At 44.9% G+C, this 25,051-nt stretch overlaps 1 protein-coding gene across 1 annotated transcript in view; it reads right to left on the bottom strand.

Annotated features, from left to right (window-relative positions):
- The window catches only part of LOC144820735 (uncharacterized), a 169,058-nt gene that overhangs the window by 91,150 nt on the left and 52,857 nt on the right, over window positions 1-25,051 (bottom strand). Inside the window, exons 3-4 of the mRNA XM_078677958.1 lie at window positions 19,503-21,560; window positions 9,406-9,421 (exon numbers count right to left, since the gene is read on the bottom strand). Coding sequence (XP_078534084.1) covers window positions 9,406-9,421; window positions 19,503-20,868 — 1,382 coding nt within the window. The 5' untranslated portion in view covers window positions 20,869-21,560. The remainder of the gene's footprint in view (window positions 1-9,405; window positions 9,422-19,502; window positions 21,561-25,051) is intronic.

Genomic DNA, 25,051 nt, shown 5'->3' with positions numbered 1-25,051 from the left:
AGCACTCTCCATAGAAGGGTAAGCCCTGCCTAATCTTCCTGTCTGGTTTGGCAGAAGCCCAACGAACCCAACATTCCATGGACCTAGAGTCTTTTATGTCCTCCAGAAACTTCTCAGCTCTCACTACACAAACCACCTTCGTGGAAGGAATTATTGACTGTTCCTCTGCATTTTGTCTGGCGGGGATTCCCTGTCTAGAAAGAGCATCCGCTTTTCTGTTCTCCGAGCCAGGACGAAAGGTTACAACAAAGTTGTACTCGGAAAAGAATAACATCCACCGCATCTGCCTTTGCGTAAGGTGTCTAGCAGCGGACATATACTGGAGATTCCGGTGATCTGTGTACACAGTAACTGCCTGACTTGCTCCCCACAGATACGGTCTCCACTCCTGGAAAGCCTTTTTTATTGCCAAGAGTTCTTTTTCTGCGATTGAATAGTTGACCTCAGCAGAACTCAGTTTTTTCGACAAGTAGGCAACAGGATGAAGCTGACCAGTATGTACGTCTCTCTGAGACAGGATCGCACCTATGGCTTCATCCGAAGCGTCAGCTTCCACGATAAATGGATGTTCCAGAACAGGATGCGCCAACACTGGAGCGGTAGTAAAGGCCTTTTTTAGCGCCTGAAAAGCTTGCTCAGCCTCCACTGTCCACTCAAATAACCTCCCTTTCCTTAACAGCCTAGTGATAGGGACAGCGGTTTGGGAGAAGTGTACAATGAACCTGCGATAATAGTTGGCAAACCCCAAAAAGCTCTGTACCTCTTTCACATTCTTAGGGGCTGGCCAATCCCTCACCGCCTGTACCTTCCTTTCTGACATCTGTAATCCTTCAGGACTAAGATTCACACCCAAAAATTCCACCTCATGCACCCCGAACTCACATTTACTCAGCTTTACATATAGATGGTGTTCTCTCAATTTATCCAGGACCTTGCAGACATGGTTCGTGTGGCATGAAACTTCTTGAGAATATATCAAGATGTCATCTATATACATCACCACAAATTGATCTACGTATTCTTTTAGCACATCGTTTATAAAAAACTGGAATGCTGCAGGGGCGTTACAAAGCCCAAAAGGCATCACTAGGTATTCATATAAACCAAACCGTGTTTTGAACGCCGTCTTCCACTCATCCCCTTCCCTTACTCTAACCAGGTGATATGCCCCACGTAAATCTAAACGGGTGTAAATCCTGGCCTCTCTCACCTGGTCGAGCAAGACTGAAATGAGTGGAAGAGGGTATCGATTACGAATGGTGTTCTTATTCAATGCCCTGTAGTCCACACATGCTCTCAAGTCCCCGTTGGCCTTTGATATAAAGAAAAGAGGGGAAGCTGCGGGAGAGCGAGAGGGGCGTATAAATCCCAATCGAGAATAATGGTCAATGTACTGCTTCAGATGGAAGGTTTCGGGCACAGACAAAGCATACACTCTACATGATGGTAACGATGCCCCCTCCACTAAATCAATTCGACAGTCGTATTCCCGATGAGGGGGCAGAGTTTCTGCCTTCACCTCACTGAACACATCACTGTAAGAAGCGTATACTACTGGTAGCTTGACGTCCTTTTCCGCAGCAGTGGCTGCCAAAAATGGTGTGGCTAACACGGAGACATTAGCAGACATACAAGGAGTTAAATGGTCCTTACAGGTCTCTGGTTCAAACTGAATAGATTTTGACTGCCAATTCACCACAGGGTTATGTTTATGCAGCCAAGGCATGCCCAAAATAATCTCGTACTGCGGAGCATCTATGATATTCAATGTTAACACCTCAGAATGCACATACCCTTGCGTCACCATTGATAACCCCAAATCACCAGTCCTCTCCGTTATCTGACCTGAGGTTAAAGGCTGCCCATCCACTGCCAACACATCTTCCGGTGTCTCCCTAAGAACTCGAGGCAATTCTAGACGTCTTACCAGACCCTCGTCTACAAAATTACCAGTCGCCCCTGAATCCACCATCACCATTACCGGACATCTTTCTAACTCATATTCTAACGTCATCACCACCACCAGGTGAGGCTCTGTTTCCTCATCACCCGAGGAGGACAGGGAGGTAAGTTTCCATGCTTGTTCTCCGTCTACTCCCGCTGTGCGGTCCTCCTTCTGTTCGTTCTCTGGTACAGTTTTAGACACCGCGACTTTCTTAAACCTACTAAAAGTCCCTGATGCTTTTGGTTTAGAAGGACATTCCCGGACGTAATGCCCCTTCTTACCACAGTACATGCACAAGCCCTGTACCCTTCTGGCTTCTCTCTCTTCTCTAGACAATGGTGCTCTAAGAGCCCCTATCTCCATTGGTTCAGACGTAGCGTCCGTACCCTTGGATGCTTTCCTAGGGTTTCTTTCAACAAAGTACGCTCCTCTTTCCCACCGTCTCCTATTACTACCCCTGTCCGTTAATCTACTGTCTAACCTTAACACCAGGTTTACCATGTCCTCAAAAGTAGTGGGCTGAGGATCCACCTGCGCTACTACATCCTTTAAATCATCATGTAACCCCTGATAAAACAAAGATAGTTTTTTCTCCTCTGGCCATGATGCTTCTACCACCAGCCTATTGAAGGCCGTTAGGTATGTTATCAACTCTCCTCTACCTTGTCTTAATGTCAACAGCTCACGATCAGCACAGAAAGTGGTGGCTCTTCGGTCAAAGACCCTCTCAAATTCCTTTTTGAACTCTGCCCAATTAGATAAAAGAGCATCATCACGTTTCACCAATGGTACCACCCAATCAGCGGCATCCCCAATTAAATAAGAAATCAAAAATGCCACCCTTGAATGATTTGTGGGGAACGAGGACGGTTTACAGGAAAAATGCATGAGCACCTGTGTCATAAACACATGCACCTTACGTGGATCCCCTGAAAACGGTTCAGGAGTAGCCAATGGAATGGGTGGGGGTACAGTAACCTGAACATTAGAAGACGATGCGGAAGCGTTAAACGGGTTACCACTCAATCGCTCCACCTTCTCACGCAAAGCTGCGGTCTCAGCCTTGGAGGAGGCCAGCTCCTGCTGTACCAAAACCAAGGCTTGTAACACATCCTCCATGGACGCCATTGTTGCTACATATGAATCAGGCAGAGTGTATTTCTTGGGTCAGTGATTCTGTTAGGCTTTGCACTCCGCAGGATTCACGTGCAGCAACAATGCTCCACCTCCGGACCGACCGAACACCCTGAAGTATAAACACAGGGTGCTCAGACGATACGGCGAGGGAAAAAACCCCATAAAGGGGAAAAAACCCAGAAAGAAAAAAGAGGAGAAGGAAAGGGGCAGCAGGGATAAAGAAACTGAAAGACAAAAATACACAGGTTAATACATGGCTACATCCTACTCTCATTAGTTCTTACTAACACCATACCAACATGTATTCACCTGAAAACGATTGACTCTAAACCACCCTTTGCTGTATCTCCCGTCTTCCTTCCTGATTAATACAAAAAGAAAAGGGTTACTATCAAGCCTGGTTGGGGAAGCGTAAAGCCTAAAATAACTGACTTAAACCTACCCCACTGTGAGAACATTTGAGTTTGTAAAAAGGATCCCAAAAGTATAGTGAAATGGCACTTCCCGTGCTTAAACAATAATTGAAACTTTAACACTGTTATCTGATTCGAACAGAAACAGATTAAGTCCTTCTTTCCTTGCTGATGCCAAAAATACCCAAACACGGCAGTGTGTAGTTCAATCACTACCACACTCCGCTTTGGTAATTGCTTTGCCACAAATCCAATATGTTCATGAACCCTATGCCTTGGGTTCGTGACGGCAGTGTGGAGGTCCAACAATCCCCCCCTGCACTCCGCCACTCGAAGGTTCGTATCCACACCAATATGCTCGCACCTCTATGAGCATATACACAAAGAGCGAAACGCTCGCAATCCCCAAATGTTTTCTCGCAGCAGCGAGCTCGAGGTCATATAGCAAACAAAATAGTTCCTCGCAGCCGCGAGGCAAATTTCCAACCACAACAGTCTTCGTGACTTCGATATCGGAAATCACTTAAAATGTTAACATTGCTCCACACGCTAGCCAGCGCGCTGTCAGATAACCAACAAACCGCTCCCACAAATACCGGTCAGACTGGAACACACGGAGCCTCTGGAAAGGCGCCGTTCCGAGGAGCAGCCGCTGCCTAGGAATCCTGAAAGAATCACTGACACCGGAACTTCCTGGTCTACCGGCAGATATCCCGGAATCCCCGCAGGGAACTCTGGGAAATGTAGTCCCGCGCCCAGGACCGCCGGTGATTGTAGTTCCTTGTGCAGGTGCGTCGGGCTAGATCCCGACACAAACCTGAATATCATTTGTATAAAAAATCTGTATCTTTTGTGTTCCTTTACTTCTAAATCCAGATTTCTTTTCCAGTGACAAGGTTCAAGAGATGTAAAGTAGGGAGTCGGTAGTTCAGGACTGTAAGAGCTGGAACTCTTTACTGCTAAAGATTCTTTACTTAACTGTCAAGCTTTCAGAAACGTATTATGAACTAAACTTTGTCAGCTCTCTCTGCGATCAATACTTTCGCCATCATGCACAGATTCTGTCCTTTCACCAGTTAGGAGTTGGTTGGTTGAGTCTCTGTAAATAAGAAAGGTCTAAAATAGATTCATATAAAGTTAATCTCACTGTGAATCATTTACATTGTCACTGGGTTCGGAGAAGAAGGGTGGAAGTCTGATTCTTTGGCTTCTGCCGGTGAGGAAGGAGCAGAGCTTGTCGAGAGCGGTTCGCTGTATGCCAGCTTTGTGGAGTCTGGCGGTGAGTGTGCGGGGGGAGACAGTGTTGAAGGCTGCAGAAAGGTCGAGTAGGATCAGGGCTGCGGTGTGTCCTTGGTTGAGGAGGGTGCAGATGTCTTCTGTGGCTGCGAGTAGAGCGGTCTCAGTGCTGTGGTTGCTGCAGAATCCGGATTGGGAGGGGTCTAGGATGGAGTTTCCTCCGATGAATTTCATTAGTTGGAGGTTGACGGTCTTCTCTGTGACTTTTGCCGTGAAGGGGAGGAGGTAGATAGGTTGTAGTTCTTGAGGTCCGATGGATCTGCTGTGCACTTCTTGAGTAGGGGTCTAACTTCTGTGCATTTCCAGTAATTGGAGAAATGCGTTGATTGTGCGTCGTAGTTCCGTAGCGATGGTGGGGGTGGTTCTGTGGAAAATGTGCATGGGCAGGGGTCCGTGGGGGCTCCCGAGTGGATGCTTTCATGGTCGATGCGGTGTCTTCGTAGTGACTGGGTTCCAGGAGGAGATGGTGGGCTGGCTGGGGTTGCTGGAGGGGGGAGTAGTTTCAGAGTAGGGTGTCTGGTCGCTGAAGTTGTTGTAGAGGCCCTTGATTTTCTGATGGAAGTAGGAGCCGAGCTTGTTGCAGAGGTCCTGGGAGGGGTTGATATCCGTGCTTTTGTTGGGGGGTTTGGTGAATTCCTGGATGATGCTGAAGAGCTCCTTGGAGCTGCTGGAGTTGGCAAAAATCTTGTTCTGGATGAAAGTCCATTTCGTGGATCGGAAGCGTTGGTGGTATTCGGTCATGGTGTTCTTGTAGGTGATGCAGTCCTCCGAGGATTTGCTGTTTCCCCAGTTCTTCTTGAGATATCTGCAGGTGCGTCTGGATTCTTGGAGTTTGGCGGTAAACCAGGTAGGTTTTCTGGGGCTCTGTTTGTTGGGGGTAGGTAGGGGTGCAAGCTCGTCTGCGCAGTTGGAGATCCATCTGTAGAGTTCTTTGACTACGAGGTTGTCGTTGGTCGATGTGGCGTAGGCATCGCAGTTGAGGGTGGACTTCAGCTGCTCCTCAATAATTGTTCTCCAGTTTCTTCCTGTAGGTTGGGGTGCAGGTTTGGACGCCGTGGGTTTGTCGATGTGGAAGTGTACGCAGTGGAGGTACTTACATGGGGGTTGCATGGTGTGGCTGAAGTGGATGTTACCTCCTATGAAGATGGAGTAGAGGGTGTGTCCTGTCTTGTGGGTGGGGGTGGTGACAAGTTGTTTCAGTCCGATGTTGGTGAGGTTGTTCGGGAGGGTGGCGGAGTGATGTTGTTGAGGTGGAAGTTGAGGTCTCCGATGAGTATGTAGTCCGTGGAAGTAATGGCGTGGGGTGCTTTGAGGTTGGCGAAGGTGGTGGTAAACGCAGTTCGAGGTCCAGGAGGTCTGTAGCTGAGGGTGCTTCTTAGGGTCCTTCTGGGACTGGTCTGGATCTTGAAATAGAGGGGTTTGGTGGTGGCGGGCTGTCGCTTGAACTCAAGGTCATGAGTCGGAGGGCGCTCTTGTGTACGATGGCAAGTCCTCCTCCTGGGTGGTCCTTCCTCTTGATCTTGTATTCGTCAGGCAGAGGCGATGTCGGGGCGGTGCAGGTTTCTGTGAAGAAGGTGATGTCTGGTGAGAGGGTGTCGATGAAGTCCCAGATCTCTATGGCGAGGCTGTCCATGGAGTGCATGTTGAGGAGGATACACCTCAGGACTTTGGTGGTATTGGCGTCGACGTGGGTGGGGGTACCGTAGTGGTGCAGATGGGGGTGAAGGTCTAGCGGCAGTGATAGCAGGAGAACTGGCCGTGGGTGATGTTTGGCGTGGACAGCTGGCAGTTGTTCTTGTCGGGGTTGAATGCAAGGAGGGCAGCTCTGTCGTAGCGGTGGGTGGCCGGAGATCCAGGGTCCCTCGCGCTGAATATAGATGGGCTGCGAACGGGTGCATGTGGGCTTGCCTTTGGTACGCCTTTGGCGTGCAGCGACCGCCATTAAATAGGGAAGGGGGAGGGAAGCACAGCTGGGAGGTGGGAGAGGGAAACCAGCAAGGGGAAGGCCATGGGGCAGCAGCGGTGGGGAAAACCTGTGCACAGAGGACACAACAGAATGACAGGAAAGACAGATAAAGAAAAATAAAAATCAGGCAAAGAGGCACACATGAAAAAAGAATAACAAGACACCAGGGCACAGTAATAACAGTCACAGACAAGGACAGCACTAAAACGGACACAGGCAGAGAGGCAGGCATAGGCCTCGAACACCTACTGGTAGAGGTGATGCGGGTCAGCGGCGGTGGCAAAATAGTAGAGCTGCTGGGGGAGAAAGCAGGTCCCTGGCCAGGGGTCTTGCTCGTGCTCCCTCTCATTGGCTGCCATTAAATTGGGAAGGGAAGCGCAGTTGGGAGGCGGGAGCTGGAAACCAGCAGGGGGAGGGGCCACAGGGGCAGCAGGAAAAACCTGTGCACAGAGGACACAACAGAACAACAGGAAAGACAGATAAAGAGGCACCAATTAAAAAAGCACAATAACAAGGCACCAAGGCACAGTAATAACAGACACAGACAAAGACAGCACAAAATCGGACACAAGCAGAGAGGCAGACAGAGGCCTCGAACACCTACTGGCGGAGATGCCGCGAGGTCAGCTCTCCCTGAGACTGTATGTCATTGACAGACGTACATCCTGGATACATATGTTTCTTTCAACCATTTAAAGCCAATTTCCTTAATATATTTTTTTACAGAATTGCAATAGGTTAACCTATTTTGAAATATATGTACTTACACAGCTAACTAGACTTATAAAGAAACATCTTACCCAAACACCCATACTACCAACCCGCCGTGAGAAAACAAAGAGCTGTGATGCAGCCAGTGCTTGCCATGTCAGATCGCTCTTTTTTCCTAACTGCACCTATTTGGTTCAGTTTTTGCGAAATCGGTTGATGTTTGCACACTTCAGAGACAACAGTGTTACATAATATAAAAGTGTTTATAATCAACTGATATATGGTTTCTTTGGCTGCTATAGGCTAACTTACGGTTATTTGACAAACTAAATATATTTTCAAAAGCTCACAAAGTATTGCAATCTGTTCTTTTCATTTCATTATCTCAACTGACCTTACTGCTGCAAGGAACCTGAAATATAAGTGAGGGCACTCATGAGAGGCCCCTGCGGTGAGGGGGCCTGAGACAGCTTTATGAAACTGAACAGAACTCAAATTGTTGTGCAGACAGTCCATGACTGCAGAGCTCTGAGCTGTGTCACTTTCACAATTGCTTTAGGGCTCCCAGTTGTGAAGTTACTTTGTGCAGCTGCCTGCATATAGGAAAATGCAGAGCAGTCTCTCAGCTAAAGTAACAGTTACAGGCTGAATGAAGACGTCGTTTGGCATCCGGTGCTGCAGGAGATAGTACGGGCTACATAGCACGTTGAAGATGTGGTCCTTCCCCCAGCAGACAGCTGGTCTCATGGGATTTGTAGTCCCTTTACCAGGCAGCTGCTTTGGTATGGCATCCAGCACTGCATTTGATAGTCCGGCACGATATAGCGTGTAGAAGATCTTGCCCCTCCTCCTCCAACTGCAGACAAACAGGTCTCCTGGGATATGTAGTCCCTTTACCAGGCAGCTGCAGTGGTGTGGCATCCAGCTGCATTTGATAGTCCGGCACTATAGAGCATGTAGACGATGTGACCCCTTCTCCTCCATCAGCAGACAAACAGTTATCCTGGGACTAATAGTCCCTGTAGCAGGCAGTCTGTTGACTAGGTCCAAACTGGGGTGGCGTGGTGGGCAAAAGAACAATGGATTTAACCCAGATCTTTTGACTGGGGGTGAATGGCTGCATTGACAGCATTCCGTCCATAATTTGTTTGCGTAACACTTTTCACCCTAATTTGGATGGGTATGCCCAAACGTGGGTCCCTTGCTCACTGTGCCACTGGATTCAAGCTAGCCTGGCTGAAGAAGGGTGACATACCTGAACCGGTCCCGGGATGCTTGTTTCCGGTCCAGGGAGGACCTGACCTGGCAGTTCGGTCTGGATTGTTCCCATGGGGAACATGGTCAAGACTGATTTGCGTATGGATGGGACTAACTGGGGTGGCATAGTGGGCAAAAGAACTATAGATTTAACCCAGATCTTTTGACTGGGGGAGAATGTTTGCATTGTCAGCATTTCGTCCATCATTTGTTTGCGTAAGTCTGTTGACAGTGCTTGTGGCTCTTTGTTGATAATTAAAGCTTGGCACAGTGGGGTGCTCTCCAGACCAGGCCGAACAGGGTTTTTCAGGTGGTCAGTCATAGCTCTGATCCTGTGCTTTCCTGTCTCCTCGGATTCCATACTCTTGCATGGACATATACTGACTGGGTTGTTACTACTTTGGCCTTTTACCATTGGAGAGCAGAGCCACAGACAACACAGTCCCTAGAGCAGAGTTCTTCAAACTGTGGGGCGCGACACCATCCTAGGGGGGGCGCGCACTTCTCTCTAATTTCACTACTCCTCTCTAATTTCACCTTTGTTCCCTGGCGCAAGTCGAGGGAGGAGGGAGGGGAAATCGACGGTGCACGAAGTGCCCTTGCTTTTGATATGTTTACCCTCCCAGGAGGGGGTAAATTCATTCAGATTCAGCGAGGAGGCAGGAAGTCTCTTCTGCTACACCGAAGGTAAACTGCCTCTCGAGGACATTTAATTTAGGAAATGAGGTCTGTGAGGGTTTCTGCTGATATTCGCAGAAGCCATGGTGACGCGGGAGGCGCTGCTTCAGGTGACTGAGCCCAAATGCAAATTTTGCTTCGTGAAAAAATGGGAACAGCGCCAACTGCAAACAGGAAGCATTTAAAGTTGACACAGAGCCCGGGCCCCCCTTTGGGATGAAGTGAATCCATAACAAGAGCACATAATCATAAAGAACAAAATCATCCAGAAATTGGGCAAAGTCACAACATTCGGACCAAACAGGACATATTGTTGCAGCCTCATTTTGACACCTTTAAAGCAATTGATTTGTGGTGCTTGCCAATGGTCCCTTAACCACACATTCCTGATTGTCTGTCCCCAGGTAGAGAAAAAGCACATAGATGCTGGGGGGGGGGGGTGTACTACTGATTTCAAATATCCTGAGATTGCGCTTGAGCTCATCTTTCCACCGCCCTGTGAGTGGTTCTACGGGCCCTGAAGTTTCTGAGGCGCCAGCGATTCTCTCCTCTGTGGTTTTCCGAAAAAAACCGCATTTTCCAAATTTTACGGCAGTTTTGTAAAAATCGCGTTCTTTTTACAGAACTGCTGATTTTGCAATTTTTTTGCAAATCGCGAAATCCTGGAGGGTCTGATTTCAGCTCTATGGATTAACCCCCTCAAGGGAGGGTTAGCGCTTCCCAGAAAGGAGACAAAGTTTCATTTAAAACTACAAAGGCAGGCGCGCAAAATGCCAGCCAGCCTTGTGTTTTTTTAACCAGACTGCAAATTGCTTCTCTATAAATAAAGAAGCATGTTCCCTTTTATTATCAGCCATAGATTATTCAGGCAGCCCTAGAACACAAGTAAAAGTTATTTCAATTTATATTTGCTGTTCAAAGTATGCATGGACAAGTGCTAACAAAACAGCTTTAGGTGACTGCTTATTTTTGTACCGCCTGGGACATCAAAATAATGAGTTGGCAAAACTAATCACAAGACTGGGAGTTTGTTGCAGGATCACCACATTATTTATTTCCTACACCCTGATTCCTGGTTACTGCCATATTAGCAATAGTTTAACACATTTGAAACCCTACGCTGCCCTCAATAACATTCTGAGTTACTTCAAGTGTCTGGTAATGCACCTTGCATTCAGACAACTCGCTTCTCATTCTCAAAAATCCATCCACAGATTGACCGTCTGTGGCAAAAAACAGGCACACTCGTCACATTTATGTTGGTGGTGTTATCAATCAATGTCATGTGTAAAACAAAGCATCCCAATAAAAACAATTTGCGCACATTTTAGCTAGGAAAATGGTGGTTTTAGCTATGTAATAATCTGTAATTTCAGCACACCCACTCACAAACCTGCACTTAACTAAACACTCTGTTGTAATCAATAAGATGATGGAAACTCCAGGATTGATTCTTCAGTTACTTCATTAATTAAGATGTTAAGATAATAAGTTATAAGATACAAAACCCCATCAGGAGCAGCTGTCCTGCTGCTCAGCCCTCACTCAACTGACATTCATAAACTACCCACATTCCAATCATCCAACATTCCATATGACATGCATACCAGCTGTGCATCAGGGGAACACAAGATATAACATATCTCCCTTCGTTATGGGTACAATTGCATAAAGCAATAAAATAGTTGTCAATAAGATGCACTCTAGTGCACAAAGTCAAGGATATTAAAACAGTGCACCAAAGTACAAATGGACAACACAAACAAAATATTTTAACACATCCCGCACCGCATTACTTCCTGAAATGAACAACTATCTTCACCCTACATCCTTATGCCACTAATTATACAAGTTGGCCAGACCAGTATAACAAGCAAGACACAAAGGAACAAACTTAACGCAACACATATCAGGAAACACGCGCACACCCTAGACTAAGAACAAGTACTCGCATAACTCATCCATACTACGGGAAACCACACACACACATCAAGCACACCTCAGCACCACACGTGCACACGACAAGCACTTACGTAGCCGGGAAACCACGTGCACACAACTAACCCAAACTGGACATATGCGGGAAACAACTTGTAGACAAGCTAATAAGTGGCTCAACAACCTGACGCCAACTCACACACAACACCCAGTGGGAACAAAGCTTGTTGAAATAAACATCAACACCGAAACAACACAACCAAGGGATAACCATATACCACATAGCCCCCACAAACATGAGCTAATGAGTCGCCTAACATCTAGACACACTCACACACAACACTAGTTGTGGAACAACTCTTGTTAAATTAGCATCAACACCCAAACAACACAACCAAGGGGTGACCATATACCACATAGCCCCTACAAACATGAGCTAATGAGTCGCCTAACATCTAGACACACTCACACACAACACTAGTTGTGGAACAACTCTTGTTAAATTAGTACCAACACCCAAACCACACAACCAAGGGGTGACCATATACCACATAGCCCCCACAAACATGAGCTAATGAGTCGCCTAACATCTAGACACACTCACACACAACACTAGTTGTGGAACAACTCTTGTTAAATTAATACCAACACCCAAACCACACAACCAAGGAGTGACCATATACAGCATAACCACCTCCTACACGAGCTAATGAGTGGCCTAACAACCCTGACGCCAACTCACACACACCACCAGTGTGGGACAGCTCTTGGTAAATCAAAAACCTACACCCAAACCAACCAAACTCATAAATAAGACTATACAGCAGTCACCCTATACACAACCACAAATAAGGGTGTATAAAAAAAAAAATGTAAAACATTTAAGAATAGTACAATAGTTCTCATTGGCTTTTCCACCAGGTCTCCATGCTTAAAAGCCTTTCTTGATCTCGAACATAGCCCCGAACGTAGACTCTCAGAGCCACCACAAATACTGGAAACATAGTCACGCTGGCTCTTGGACCCCAAATTACGGTACCCCATTGTGTTGACCGTTGAACTTTACAGAAGAAAGTCAGGTTGATAACACACTGTTACTTTCCATTTTCCGTTTTTCTCACTTCGACAAAATTACTTATCCTTGGTATCAACTGTCTCAAAATCCGAGCACAATACCCTTAAAACCGCTGTACATGCACATGGACCTCCTGAACTGTCTCGCCTTCCCACAACTGCTGCGGAGTTACCACACGAGCCGCGCGTTACTTAGCAACCCTCATTGTTGCTATAAAAATGCAAATGGTTGCCAGCCACGTCAGAACGTAACGGCATGAGTCACCAGGAGCTGCGGCTTCTAATCCTCGAAGGAAGTCAGAGGAAAACGTGTGACGTGGAACACGCAGCTTGTCCACCATGAGCCCCAACAATTGTAACAAGTCATCAAACAACAGACGATCTCCCAGTGAGAAAATGTCCTCGAGCACGATGAACACAGCAGTTGACAGTTGGAGCCTAGTAAGATTACTCACCCAAGATCAATAAAACGTTGTTACTAAACCACCGTATTACCCTCGAATTCACTGTTTCTTTACTTCAGTTCCCCAGGCTCACACACCTAATAAGTCACTCGTTTTTTAAATTTCAATCCCCACAAGGTATATTCCAAGTAAATCCTCCTACTTCCAACACGAATAACAAAAAGCTTTTCCAAGGATTAGTCACATTTCCACACCGAGGCTCGATCCTCTGCCCCCGAAGTTCAAACTAATTTAAGGTCAGCGAGAGTCCCGATTTTTTTTTTCCTGCGTGTACAAGTAAACGGCAAAGCGGCAGTCATTAAACCTCCTCTCTCTTAATTCGCACACCACTCTCTGAGGCTCGTCTTTCTCCCTTGGTTACAAATGAACTGCAGAGCTGTGATTTTCGTCACTCTCCACCGAGGCTCGATTTAACCGCCCCCGATCCACATAGAATGACACAGCAGCTGCAAAATTATAAATGCTTTAAATGCTTTTTCACTGAGGCTCGATTTACTGCCCCCGAATACAACAAACAACTCGGTGATGGATCTGGCAAACTTCAGTTTCAGGGCGACCGATGTACGGGTCACTGATGGGGTTAGTTTGCCAGACTGCGTCACACACATTTAAATTAAGAATCCTTTACCTCGAGATATCCCGGTTCCGCTTCCCTTACTCATCATGTACCTTTTCACTTCAGACTTGGATTTCTCTGCTTATTTCTTATCAGTACTCCTTAGCTTTTCATTTTCTTCAATTTTGCACGCGTAGATTCTCCAAAGATGCCGCCAAAATGTTGTAATCAATAAGATGATGGAAACTCCAGGATTGATTCTTCAGTTACTTTATTAATTAACATGTTAAGATAATAAGTTATCAATCAATCAATCAATCATAGGCATTTGTAGAGCGCACTACTTACCCGGAGGGTCTCAAGGCGCTGGGGGGGGGGTGCTGCTACTGCTCGAACAGCCAGGTCTTGAGCTTCTTCCTGAAGGCGAGGTGGTCTTGGGTCAGGCGCAGGTCGGTCGGGAGGGAGTTCCAGGTCTTGGCGGCCAGGTAGGAGAAGGACCTTCCTCCTGTCGTCGCTCTTCGGATGCGGGGGACGGCGGCGAGGGCGTGACTGGCTGATCGGAGGTGTCGTTTGGGAGCGTAGTAGTTGATGCGGTTGTTGAGGTAGCTCGGGCCTTGGTCGTGAAGGGCTTTGTGAGCGTGGGTGAGGAGACGGAAGGTGATTCTCTTGTTGACCGGGAGCCAGTGCAGGTCTCTCAGGTGTTCGGAGATGTGGCTGTGTCGTGGGACGTTGAGGATGAGTCTGGCTGAGGCGTTCTGGATCCGTTGGAGTCTCTTCTGGAGCTTGGCGGTGGTTCCGGCGTAGAGGGCGTTGCCGTAGTCCAGTCGGCTGGTGACGAGGGCCTGGGTGACCGTCTTCCTGGTCTCGGTGGGGATCCACCGGAAGATCTTCCGTAGCATGCGCAGGATGTTGAAGCACGACGAGGATACGGCGTTGACTTGCCTGGTCATGGAGAGGGAGGAGTCCAGGATGAAGCCCAGGTTGCGTGCGTGGTCTGTCGGTTTGGGTGCGGTGCCCAGGGCGGGGGGCCACCAGGAGTCGTCCCAGGCGGAGGGCGAGGATCCCAGGATGAGGACTTCCATCTTGTCCGAGTTCAGCTTCAGGCGGCTGGTCGACATCCACTCGGCGACCTCTTTCATTCCTTCGTGAAGTTATAAGATACAAAACCCCATCAGGAGCAGCTGTCCTGCTGCTCAGCCCTCACTCAACTGACATTCATAAACTACCCACATTCCAATCATCCAACATTCCATATGACATGCATACCAGCTGAGCAGCAGGGGAACACAAGATATAACACACTCCTATTATGTTGGACATTATATGCTGGATATGGCCCCGGATATGCGCGCGGCGGTCAATTATGTAGTGTACCAGATTACAGAAGTTTCTGTCAGGTATTGGGGGGGCCCAACAGCTGAAAAAAGTGAGCTGGGGGGGCTCAACCTACAAAAGTTTGAAGACCTCTGCCCTAGAGACTGCCCCTTCCCTAGGGGCGATAGCCAGGCTAAGGTGTCAAGCACAGCAAATACATGCCTATAAGAAACACTTTGCTTCGGGGGCGTTCCCACCTCTGGTCCAAGGGTTCCTTTGCTATCAGTCCACTCTCTCAAACTCAGATGCCTTTTCCAGCACCTTTAGTACTACAGCTGCCTCCAGGCCTCCTTCCTGTCAAGCTGGTTCTCGCTCTTCCCACAACGTAGGATACAGAGTTGGTATACATAATACCCTACCAGGTGTCTTTTCAGTCACTGAAAGGGCTCCCGCACTACCGCAAATACCCGTCTGTTGCCGACGGCTGCTCCTCGGTGTCTGTTGGTGCCTGCCTACTGCCGCTGACGCAGTCACTGAAAGCCTCAATCTTATTAAAGACATCATTACTCCTCCACTACTGTGACTTATAGTGATAATGCTGTCCTTGTTGTTCAGAAATAAAGACTTGATAATAATTCTGTGTTTGTTGGAAAACTGAGGATGTTATCATGACAATAAATGCGTACATTAAATAAAGGTATACTTATCTACACTAATCGTAGGCTGAGACATAATGCCATAATTACTGATACACAACATAAGTTTGAGATTCTTACATTGATTCAGCACAAGTATTGTCAATTAAATTAATCTATAAGATATTAGGGCTAGTGCAAAATATATTATTGTTTAAATCAAATGCTTTATGGAGAAATATTAAATATGAATGGCTATATATTTAACAGAGACAAATCCTGTGACATAAATTTTAGTGTCATATTTTACTAAGAAAATAATTAAGTTAAATGTGCAAAGGTTTAAAAGAATATCAGGGATAATTGATGTTTTGATAATAAAATGTTTTGTTTGTGTATGTATTATTGTCTTGAAGATACAGATTATGTGAAGCAAGGTGAAACATATGATAACTGTTTGTCTATCGGTCTTTTTTGGATTGAAGATATTGTTTATAACAACCCAATAATCATGTAAACAATATTGTTGTGTTGCATAAACTAGGGATCTGGCCAAGCTCAATAGGCTTTGGCTTTCCCACGCACGGGTGCCTGGACTAAGTTCAGTGCTCCATCGCTTAAACAGAATTCCAAGTTATTGTACCCCCACACACACACACAACCCCACAGGGCATACGTGTGGCGTGGCGTGGCGTCCATGCTTTTGCTTTTTGTATTACTAACAGTTCTGCGAAGGGGTCAAGGATGCAGCGGTAATTCAAACCCAATTTTGTTCTTTAGCATAGCACTCACAAGTACTGTACTAAAAAAAAAGACACTAAATATGTTTAAAAGTGTTTATTTCAACCGTCTAATCCTGTTGCTTAGTACTTGATTAATAACCACACAGAATATATTTAGAACAGCGCTCATGTATGTTACTAGCAGCAAGAATAATATTAACATTTGTAACAAGAGTGGAATCTTCCTTGGAGCTTAGCAACTGGAATACTTCTTCTATGTGCTACACTATGAGAGTTTGGAGTAGCTAACTTGCCTATAGAGTTTCTTGGACCTTGGCACACTGCATACGTATTCACATTTGAGAAGCAGTGACTATCAGACTTAAGTTAAGAAAGAGTGTTCCTTTGGAAGGAAAACACACATCAGCTGGGCTTAGATCTGCTCCTCTCTGATTGGCTCTCAACATAGGAACAGATGCTGCAGCCGTCTGGCAGGAGCTTTTGTGGCAAATTGGGACGAAGACCTCCCTAATTCAGTGGTCAATTGATGAGGTACATAGAGTGTTAATGACTAACTTTTACTCTGCAGTGGGGTACTTCCCATTAATCCGAGACCTAACTGCTATGAACTAGCATGATAAAAAGATTCCAACGAGAAAACATGTAAATTTTTCACATTCACTGTCAGACCTTGAAAGGCAGATATCATGGAGCTGGTAGCAGACTTGTGTCGCCTTGTGCGGTAGCAAAGTTATTGTTTGGATAAATTGAAACATTCATTAGTTCTCGGAAAGATAATGACATGCTGCACATCGACCACACACAGACAGGATAACGTGTTGGGAGTTTACAACAGTTGTGTGTCTAGTTATCTATTTGGGAAAAAAATATTGTCTGTGATAGCCATATAATCATGTAAACAATGTTTAGGTAATATATGTATTTGTATTTTTGAGATTGAAGATTGTTCTAATAAAATATATGTTCTTTAGGATATAAGACAATGCAGTTTCCAAAATTAAATAAGCATTTTGAGACCAGATGTTCAAGCTTCCTAGTCTTAAAGACATGTAGCTACACAGAGATTTGGTCGCTCAGGAAAGGCAGGATAATCCACTGGTGTTAAAAATGTTTTGTCCAGCTGGAAATTGAGAACAGAATTCCAGGAGAACACTGCCCAGCCAACACAGCCAAAGGATTGCTGTCTGGAACACAAAAGCATGGTCAATTAGACTTGATAGACCTATCAGAGAGAGACACTGTTCATGTAAGGCTCTTTAATGAAACAACAGGAATCCTTAAAGGATAAATTGGTAGAAGAGGTTATCCCAGAAGGACTAAAGCAGGCGAAGAAGAGGCCAAGAATCATAGAGACAACCTCCTGCACCCTTATGCATGAGTGAGAGAAGAAAGCGTGGCCGTGGTTCTCATGTATAATTCATTAGCAAATTGTTTTAAATGGATTTTAAAAATAAATTGGAGAATTTTGGAGGTTAGTGAGAAGAAGCTATCACTGTACCCCTCTGTTTGAACAGAGGTCAGAACCTCAGGAACGCTCACAACAATGATTGACATACCTGGGGCCGATGGTATAAGTACATCAGACCGTCCACCCTACTTATGGTAGGCATTCTGACTTACGTGTTTCTCTTCAGGAACACAATGAAAAGACTGGTTGTGTCAAACTGAAAAAATCTATGAAAAATGACAGACTCCCTTGTAGAAAGCTCTCAGGGTATCAAGTACATTATGTATTGGTTTTACAAAAAGCAAACTCTCACTTTAGGAGTAAAACCAAAAAGTCTGTTGTGCAACCGTGTGAAAAATGGCAGACACTCACCAAACTTTAGGTGCTTTTAGAGGAGCTCCTGTTGCTCCTCTGAAGACACAGGGATAGCCAGGTTGGTGGAGATCGCTAAATATGGTGCATGGTAGTCCAACGGGGTAGTGGAGGTTGTTACGCCTGTTCCTCTGGCAGCCCATGGACCCCTGTCAAACTATAAATTAGCGGGACAGTCTTCAAATGTAACTCAAAATAGAAAAATCACTAAAGAAAGGCGGGTTGGATTTAGGGCATCCTATCAAAAATGCAACAAACCTTAATACCAGCCAAACCAATGACCCACCCACCAGCCTTGTTTAGAGTTGGACAGATTGTCAGCCTTTCATCGGAAATCCCATTGAGTCTGTCAATGGAAAACTTCTTCCGATGAAGAAAGGGCTCGAAGAAAACCCATCAGACATTATTAGATAAAGCAGTGCTATATAAGAACCTTAAAAAAATAAAAATGTGTATTTGCCAAATTCATGTTTAAATCCCTGTGGTATTTTTATGGATTATTAACAAGAGAACTGACATATTTTAGCTTTCCTAAATAAATCAGGTATTGATTGGGTAAAAAAGACTGAATTAAGTTCCCAAAACAGCCGTGAATCCCAGATCTCAGTATTACTGGTAGCACTTCTCTCTTCATTAACACAGAAGGAGAGGTAGTACCACCTCAAGCAAAGAACCGCTTCTCACTCTAAGAGAAGGCACACTGGTGAGAATAGTCCCCTCTGATACCACCTGCACCAGACTCCCAGCTGAAAGCAGTCATGCTTTCGAGATTTGACCCCTCTATTACCAAATAAACTAGGCTCCTTGCTGACATCACAAATTATATTTAAAGTATAGGGAATAAATCACATCTAAGATCGCCTTATATACACTCAGCAGTCAAATACCATGAATTCAAATACATTTGTTGTTTTATTATGTCTAAAAACATACATTTCTTTTTAACATGTAACATCTAGCCATCATTGTGTACATTTCATAGCATCATGATTGTTTTTGCTGTATCATAATTTAGTTCATGTTAATGTTAAAGTAAATCCCGGTACACACCTCTGTAGTGTGGTTATTAAAGGCTCTTGGATGTCCATACATGGGTGGTGTTTGGTTATATATCATTAATACAGATCTATAAAGTATTGGGTTTCAAATGTATTATGCCACTAATGGAAGTATAAACCCTTTGTTCCTAAATATATATTCTCCAGTTTAGAACTTGTTGCTGTTAACGTGAAAGTAAAGTGAGTTTGACCCTGGAGCAAACCCCTGGAGTGTGTTATGTATAAGGATGGGTGTGCTGAAGAGCAGTCTTGTTGCTGTTCCTCACTGGCTGGGTGGTGAGGGTTTTCCCCAGTGTGTGTTCGCTGGTGGCTCCGGAGGGTTGCCAACCCACTGAAGCTCTTCACAAATTCAGTGCAATGGTATGGTTTTTCCCGTGTGTGTTCGCTGGTGGTTCCGGAGGGTTGATAACTGACTGAATTTCTTCATACATTCACTGCACTGGAATGGTTTTTCCCCTGTGTGTGTTCGCTGATGAATCTTGAGTTTAGAGGAATCACTAAAACTACTTCCACATTCATTGCACTGGAATGGTTTTTCCCCTGTGTGTGTTCGCTGATGACGCCTGAATGTTGAGGAATCACTAAAACTACTTCCACATTCATTGCAATGGTATGGTTTTTCCCCAGTATGTGTTCGCTGATGTGATTGGAGATATGATAACCGACTGAAGCTCTTCAAACATTCACTGCACTTGAATGGTTTTTCCCCTGTGTGTGTTCGCTGATGACTCCTGAGAGTTGAGGAATCACTAAAACTACTTCCACATTCATTGCACTGGAATGGTTTTTCCCCTGTGTGTGTTCTCTGATGACACATGAAATTTGAGGAATTACTAAAACTACTTCCACATTCATTGCACTGGAATGGTTTTTCCCCTGTGTGTGCTCGCTGATGTTTTTGTAGATTTGATAACTGACTGAAGCTCTTCACACATTCATTGCACTGGAATGGCTTTTCCCCAGTGTGTGTTCGCTGATGACCCCTGAGAGTTGAGGAATGACTAAAACTACTTCCACATTCATTGCAATGGAATGGTTTTTCCCCTGTGTGTGTTCGCTGATGACACCTGAGATTTGAGGAATTACTAAAACTACTTCCACATTCATTGCACTGGAATGGTTTTTCCCCTGTGTGTGTACGCTGATGACACCTGAGATTTGAGGAATTACTAAAACGACTTCCACATTCATTGCACTGGAATGGCTTTTCCCCTGTGTGTGTTCGCTGATGACTTCTGAGTGTTGAGGAATTACTAAAACTACTTTCACATTCACTGCACTTGATTGGTTTTTCCCCTGTGTGTGTTCGCTGATGACACCTGAGATTTGAGGAATTACTAAAACTACTTCCACATTCATTGCACTGGAATGGCTTTTCCCCTGTGTGTGTTCGCTGATGACTTCTGAGTGTTGAGGAATTACTAAAACTACTTTCACATTCACTGCACTTGATTGGTTTTTCCCCTGTGTGTGTTCGTTTATGTACTTGGAGGTCTAATAACTGACTGAATTTCTTCACACATTCAGTGCATTGGTACGGTTTTTCCCCAGTGTGTGTTTGCTGATGTCTTTGGAGTTGTGATAACTGACTGAAGTTCTTCGCACATTCATTGCAATGGTATGATTTTTCCCCTGTGTGTGTTCGCTGATTATCTTTTAGGTGTGTTAACTGACTAAAGTTCTTCATACATTCATTGCAATTGCACGTTGCTTCTCCTGTGTGTGTTTGCTGATGGTTCTTTAGTAGCGATGACAAACTAAAGCTCTTGCTGCATGGGAATGATTTTTCTTTCTTGGTTAGTGTCTGTGGGTCGGGTTTATAATTGTCTGCATCCCATGACTGCGTTTCCTGAGGAGCTAACATGGTTGATGAAGCACTTGTGTTATTCTCACATTCCCGGTGTGTGTTTGGTATTTTGGGATGGTTGATTTCAGATTTCACAATGAAATACAAGATTCGCCAGCTACATATATTATTATTTTGGCAAGCTAAGCTTCTTTGTAGGTGGGTATGTCTTTAGATTGCATAATAGTTTTGTGTGTTACGGGTAAAGATTAGTCTTCCTTCTGGTCGATGCAAATTAGCACAGTCTGTTGTAGATCAAAGACCCTCTCTTTCTATTACCCTTCAGTTGTCTGGCTCCACTACCTTGTGTTTTTCTCGTGCTCATGTGGTTTGGCCAGAAAGAGTTTATAATACACTTAGCACGCTGAATGGTGGTCTGCCATCATTACAGGAAGCAGAGCAATGCTGTATCTACCTCATACCAAACACATGATCAAAGCTGGTGGTGCAGGCCTGTTTCTACAGGAGGTGGTTTGTCAGTGTTGTTGCCTTAATTTTCTAGAGGTCATTTCTTAGTCCTGTTGCGTGCATCCACTGATATGCTCTTGACTGCTTCTTCCAGGATCTATCAGTTTATGTTCAGGGTCCTCAGTCTCTGACTGTGCAGATCTTTTCCTGAATATTGGAGCTTATTTTGTCTAACCACTTTTTTCAGAATTGCACGATTACTGTCATTCTTCACGATCCTTTGTGCATTCAAGGCAGGTTTCCTATTGGATGTAAAGAGATTTAAAATCATTAAATGGAAATGTAAGAGAATGTGAATACACAATATTTAACTAGTTGTAAAAGATATCTCTTCTTTACCATTTTTGAAAGTTACCAAGGGCTATTTCACCATACACAGATATTTAACTAAATCTTTCATTGAACATGTCACTCTTACTTACTTCAGAAAAGGAGGTGATTTTCCAGTGTTCACAGAGTAACTTAGTACAGAAAGAGTACACATGGAGTGCCCACTAGCTAGAGGTACAGCGTTAGGAAGATGCAACATGGCCAAGATTTTATTTAAACAAGAAGGGATTGTGGAAAAAGAGATGGATCAGGATGTGCTGCTGTCACTTCAGTTTCAGGAAGTGTATAACAACGGTAACCTTTTCAAGAACCGTATCACAAACAAAACTCTTCAGGAAGTATATAATAAAGGTAACGCTCCAGGAAGTATATAAGAAATGAAGCTCCATTCACACTCTTCTTGACAATACTTTCCTGTTCACACTGGAGCAGCTGAAGTTCCAACTCCTGTCTTTACTTTTCTGTTTGTTAAGTTATCTTTGCCAGTTTCCTGGGGTTGGTTCAAGCATTTGTGGGAAGATTACAGCATTGATTATAGAGATTCCATCACAACCTGTAATATACCTGCAATATCTCTGCTGCAAATGTGTCTGCTTTTTGTCTTTTTCTACCTTACCATGGCATCTGACTTAATGTTTTCCGTTTGGTGCCAGCATGCTACTCTGTGGGTGGATGGAGCGTTGGCAGAGTGCGACAAGATGTCCGTTGCTTGAGGGGGAGTGCAGCATTTACACCTTTGGGCATTTCTTGAAATCAACTTCACCTTACTCCCTGTTCATCGTCTTCCATACTCCCTTATGTCTGCGTACTCTCTCCACAGGGTTCACTCACAGCTAAAGCAGATGAGTGACTCGATGCAGACATCAGGTAATGATCTGATAGACAAACGGCCATGCTTGGCAGTACCAGGATCCCAAGCGTCATTAAAGAGGCTCGCCAGGAACATACAAACGGAGGAAGTGCACAGGTAGCTACTAATGAGGTACAAACAGAGGAGGCGAACCTGTAGGTATATGCTCCTTTTTCGGTCTGTTTCAGGACTTTACTGGGCTGGGTATTGGTGTGCACTATATCTTATTCCTGCGGCTGATAGAGGCACTTGCTGCAGGGGTGTTATCACTTTGATCCTTTACAAGAAGAGAGCAGAGCATTAGATAGCACAACACCTGGAGACTGCCTGCCTTGAGGGGAAGGTGAGGTTCCAGATGTCAGACAATATCAGCAAGGGACATGAATGGATCCTATGAATCACAGCGGCAAAAGAGACGGGTCTTCCACTGTTTCCGGATCAGTAAGTGATATTGACTCTTTCTAAAGTTAGGAGGCATAGAATTCCATCGGGTCGGAGCAAGACATGGAAGGAGCAACCTCCAGTTCTGCCTCTGCTGTGACGAGGGATATGGGCCAGGTTTAGATTGGCGGAGCGTAGTGTTCTGGAGGGCATGTAAAATTGCATCCAGGCAGCTAGGCTGGGTTCTCCTTGCTTGCATGGATTTTGTGGGAGATGGATAGGGCTTTGAACTTTGAACGCTTTCCAATAGGCAGCCAAAGGAACTTGCTCTAAAGTTGGGAAGCAGAGCTGAATCGGTTCAGAACAGATTTCTTTGAGCCCAAATAGAGATATTTGCAATAGTCCAGGAGCAAAATGATAAGGGATTGTACAATCAGCTGGCGGGATTGCCAGGAAAAGTATCCTATAATTGGCTTTGGGTTCCTTAGGATACCAAAACAGTTCCCCTGCTAGAATCTTGACTTCGGTTTCAAAGGATGAAGAGCTATCCATCCATACCCCAAGGTTTTCTACCACCACTTTATGTTCGACCGGTACATAGTATTTCTGGACATCATTGATCACTCCAAAGATGGGTATGTCTGCCGAGCAGGAGTTAGATTTTAAACAGTTGTTGTGCATCCACGCCGCCACCGCTGTTAGACAGTTTCTATATTTGATACAACCGCTGGTCAACTCTGCTGACAGGGAAATAATTAGCTGAGTGTCGTCTGCATACAACACTGGTGAGATTCCAAAGGAATTAACTACCTTTACCAGAGGTCTGACGTGAATATTGACTAACTATTTTAAGACTCATGCTAAGCAACAAAATAACCCGAATGAAACCACCATTGTTATGGCTCTCATTAATGCGCGCTCATTATGCAAGCACAGTCAGGAAATAGCGGACCTTATCATCGATTACAATTTAGATATTCTTTTTATCACGGAAACATGGACCGATGATTCGTCGGACCCTGATCTAGTGATCGCAGTACCTAATGGATATAAAGTCCATCGACAGGATAGAGTTCGGAAAAGAGGAGGTGGGTTGGCTATTATAGCTAGGGAACGGTTCGCAGTCAGAACTTCACCCATTCCAACCACTTCATGCGAAGCGTTGCAGTTTGGTATCAAGCTCAGCGCTCTTTGCAATTTCAAGGGGTTACTTCTATACCGACCCCCAGGAACAAGGACAGGTTTCCTTGCTAACCTGAGTACCATATTGGAATCATTAACTACAGAAGAGTCTTTTACGGTTCTGGGCGACATGAATTTCTATTTAGAACAAAATAACCACATGGACACTTCCGCCCTTATTTCAGATATCTTGACACTGGGGCTAAGACAATTGGTTCCCTCTGCCACCCATCTGGCGGGGCATACCTTAGATGGTATATTTTCTAACGTCGAGGGTCTGCATATATCGGATATTCTACCGATGCCTTGGACTGATCATTACGCCATATTTAGTAAAATGACAATTAAGGCACACTCGAGTAAGAAAGCTATTTCAACCGGCCTAGGCTCCTTTAAAGATTGGAAGAACATAAACCAGTTAGATCTAAAAACACAATTGGACAGTACCTGTCCACAGGTGTCCACCGATCCTAACATGGCAACACAACAATACCACAATTGGCTTGGCCATGCTACCAATCTTTTAGTTTCCATCAAGTCCCTATCTAGGAACAGATCCATACCGACTGCTCCTTGGTACACTGAGGAATTAAGAATACAGAAACAATGTAACAGGAATAGGGAAAGGCATTGGAGGAAAACGTATGATACAGTGAGCAAGATTCGTTATAAAGAATCCTTGGCTGTCTATAAAGCAATGATTGTAAAGGCGAAAAATCATTCTATTCAGAACAAATTGACAAAGCTAAAAATTCAAGCAAGCAATTATACGTGATTACTAAAACATTGTCAGGTAACGCTCCTGATCTTATACCCCCCCCATCACAACTATTGTGTGATGCCTTGGCTAACTTTTTCTTCTCCAAAGTGGACGACATATCAAGCCTTCACTTCTAAACCAACCACCCCTTCCTCTAGTATACACCCGATAAATGCCTTCTCTAGGTTTAACTCACTTACAACCGATCATATAAGGACCATTGTCTCTAC

This window comes from Lissotriton helveticus, chromosome 1_1 (genome assembly GCF_964261635.1).
Source record: "Lissotriton helveticus chromosome 1_1, aLisHel1.1, whole genome shotgun sequence".
NCBI classification, from domain to species: Eukaryota; Metazoa; Chordata; class Amphibia; order Caudata; family Salamandridae; genus Lissotriton; species Lissotriton helveticus.
The sequence above is the reverse complement of the archived record's forward strand: the minus strand, read 5'-3'. Positions and strand labels throughout refer to the sequence as shown.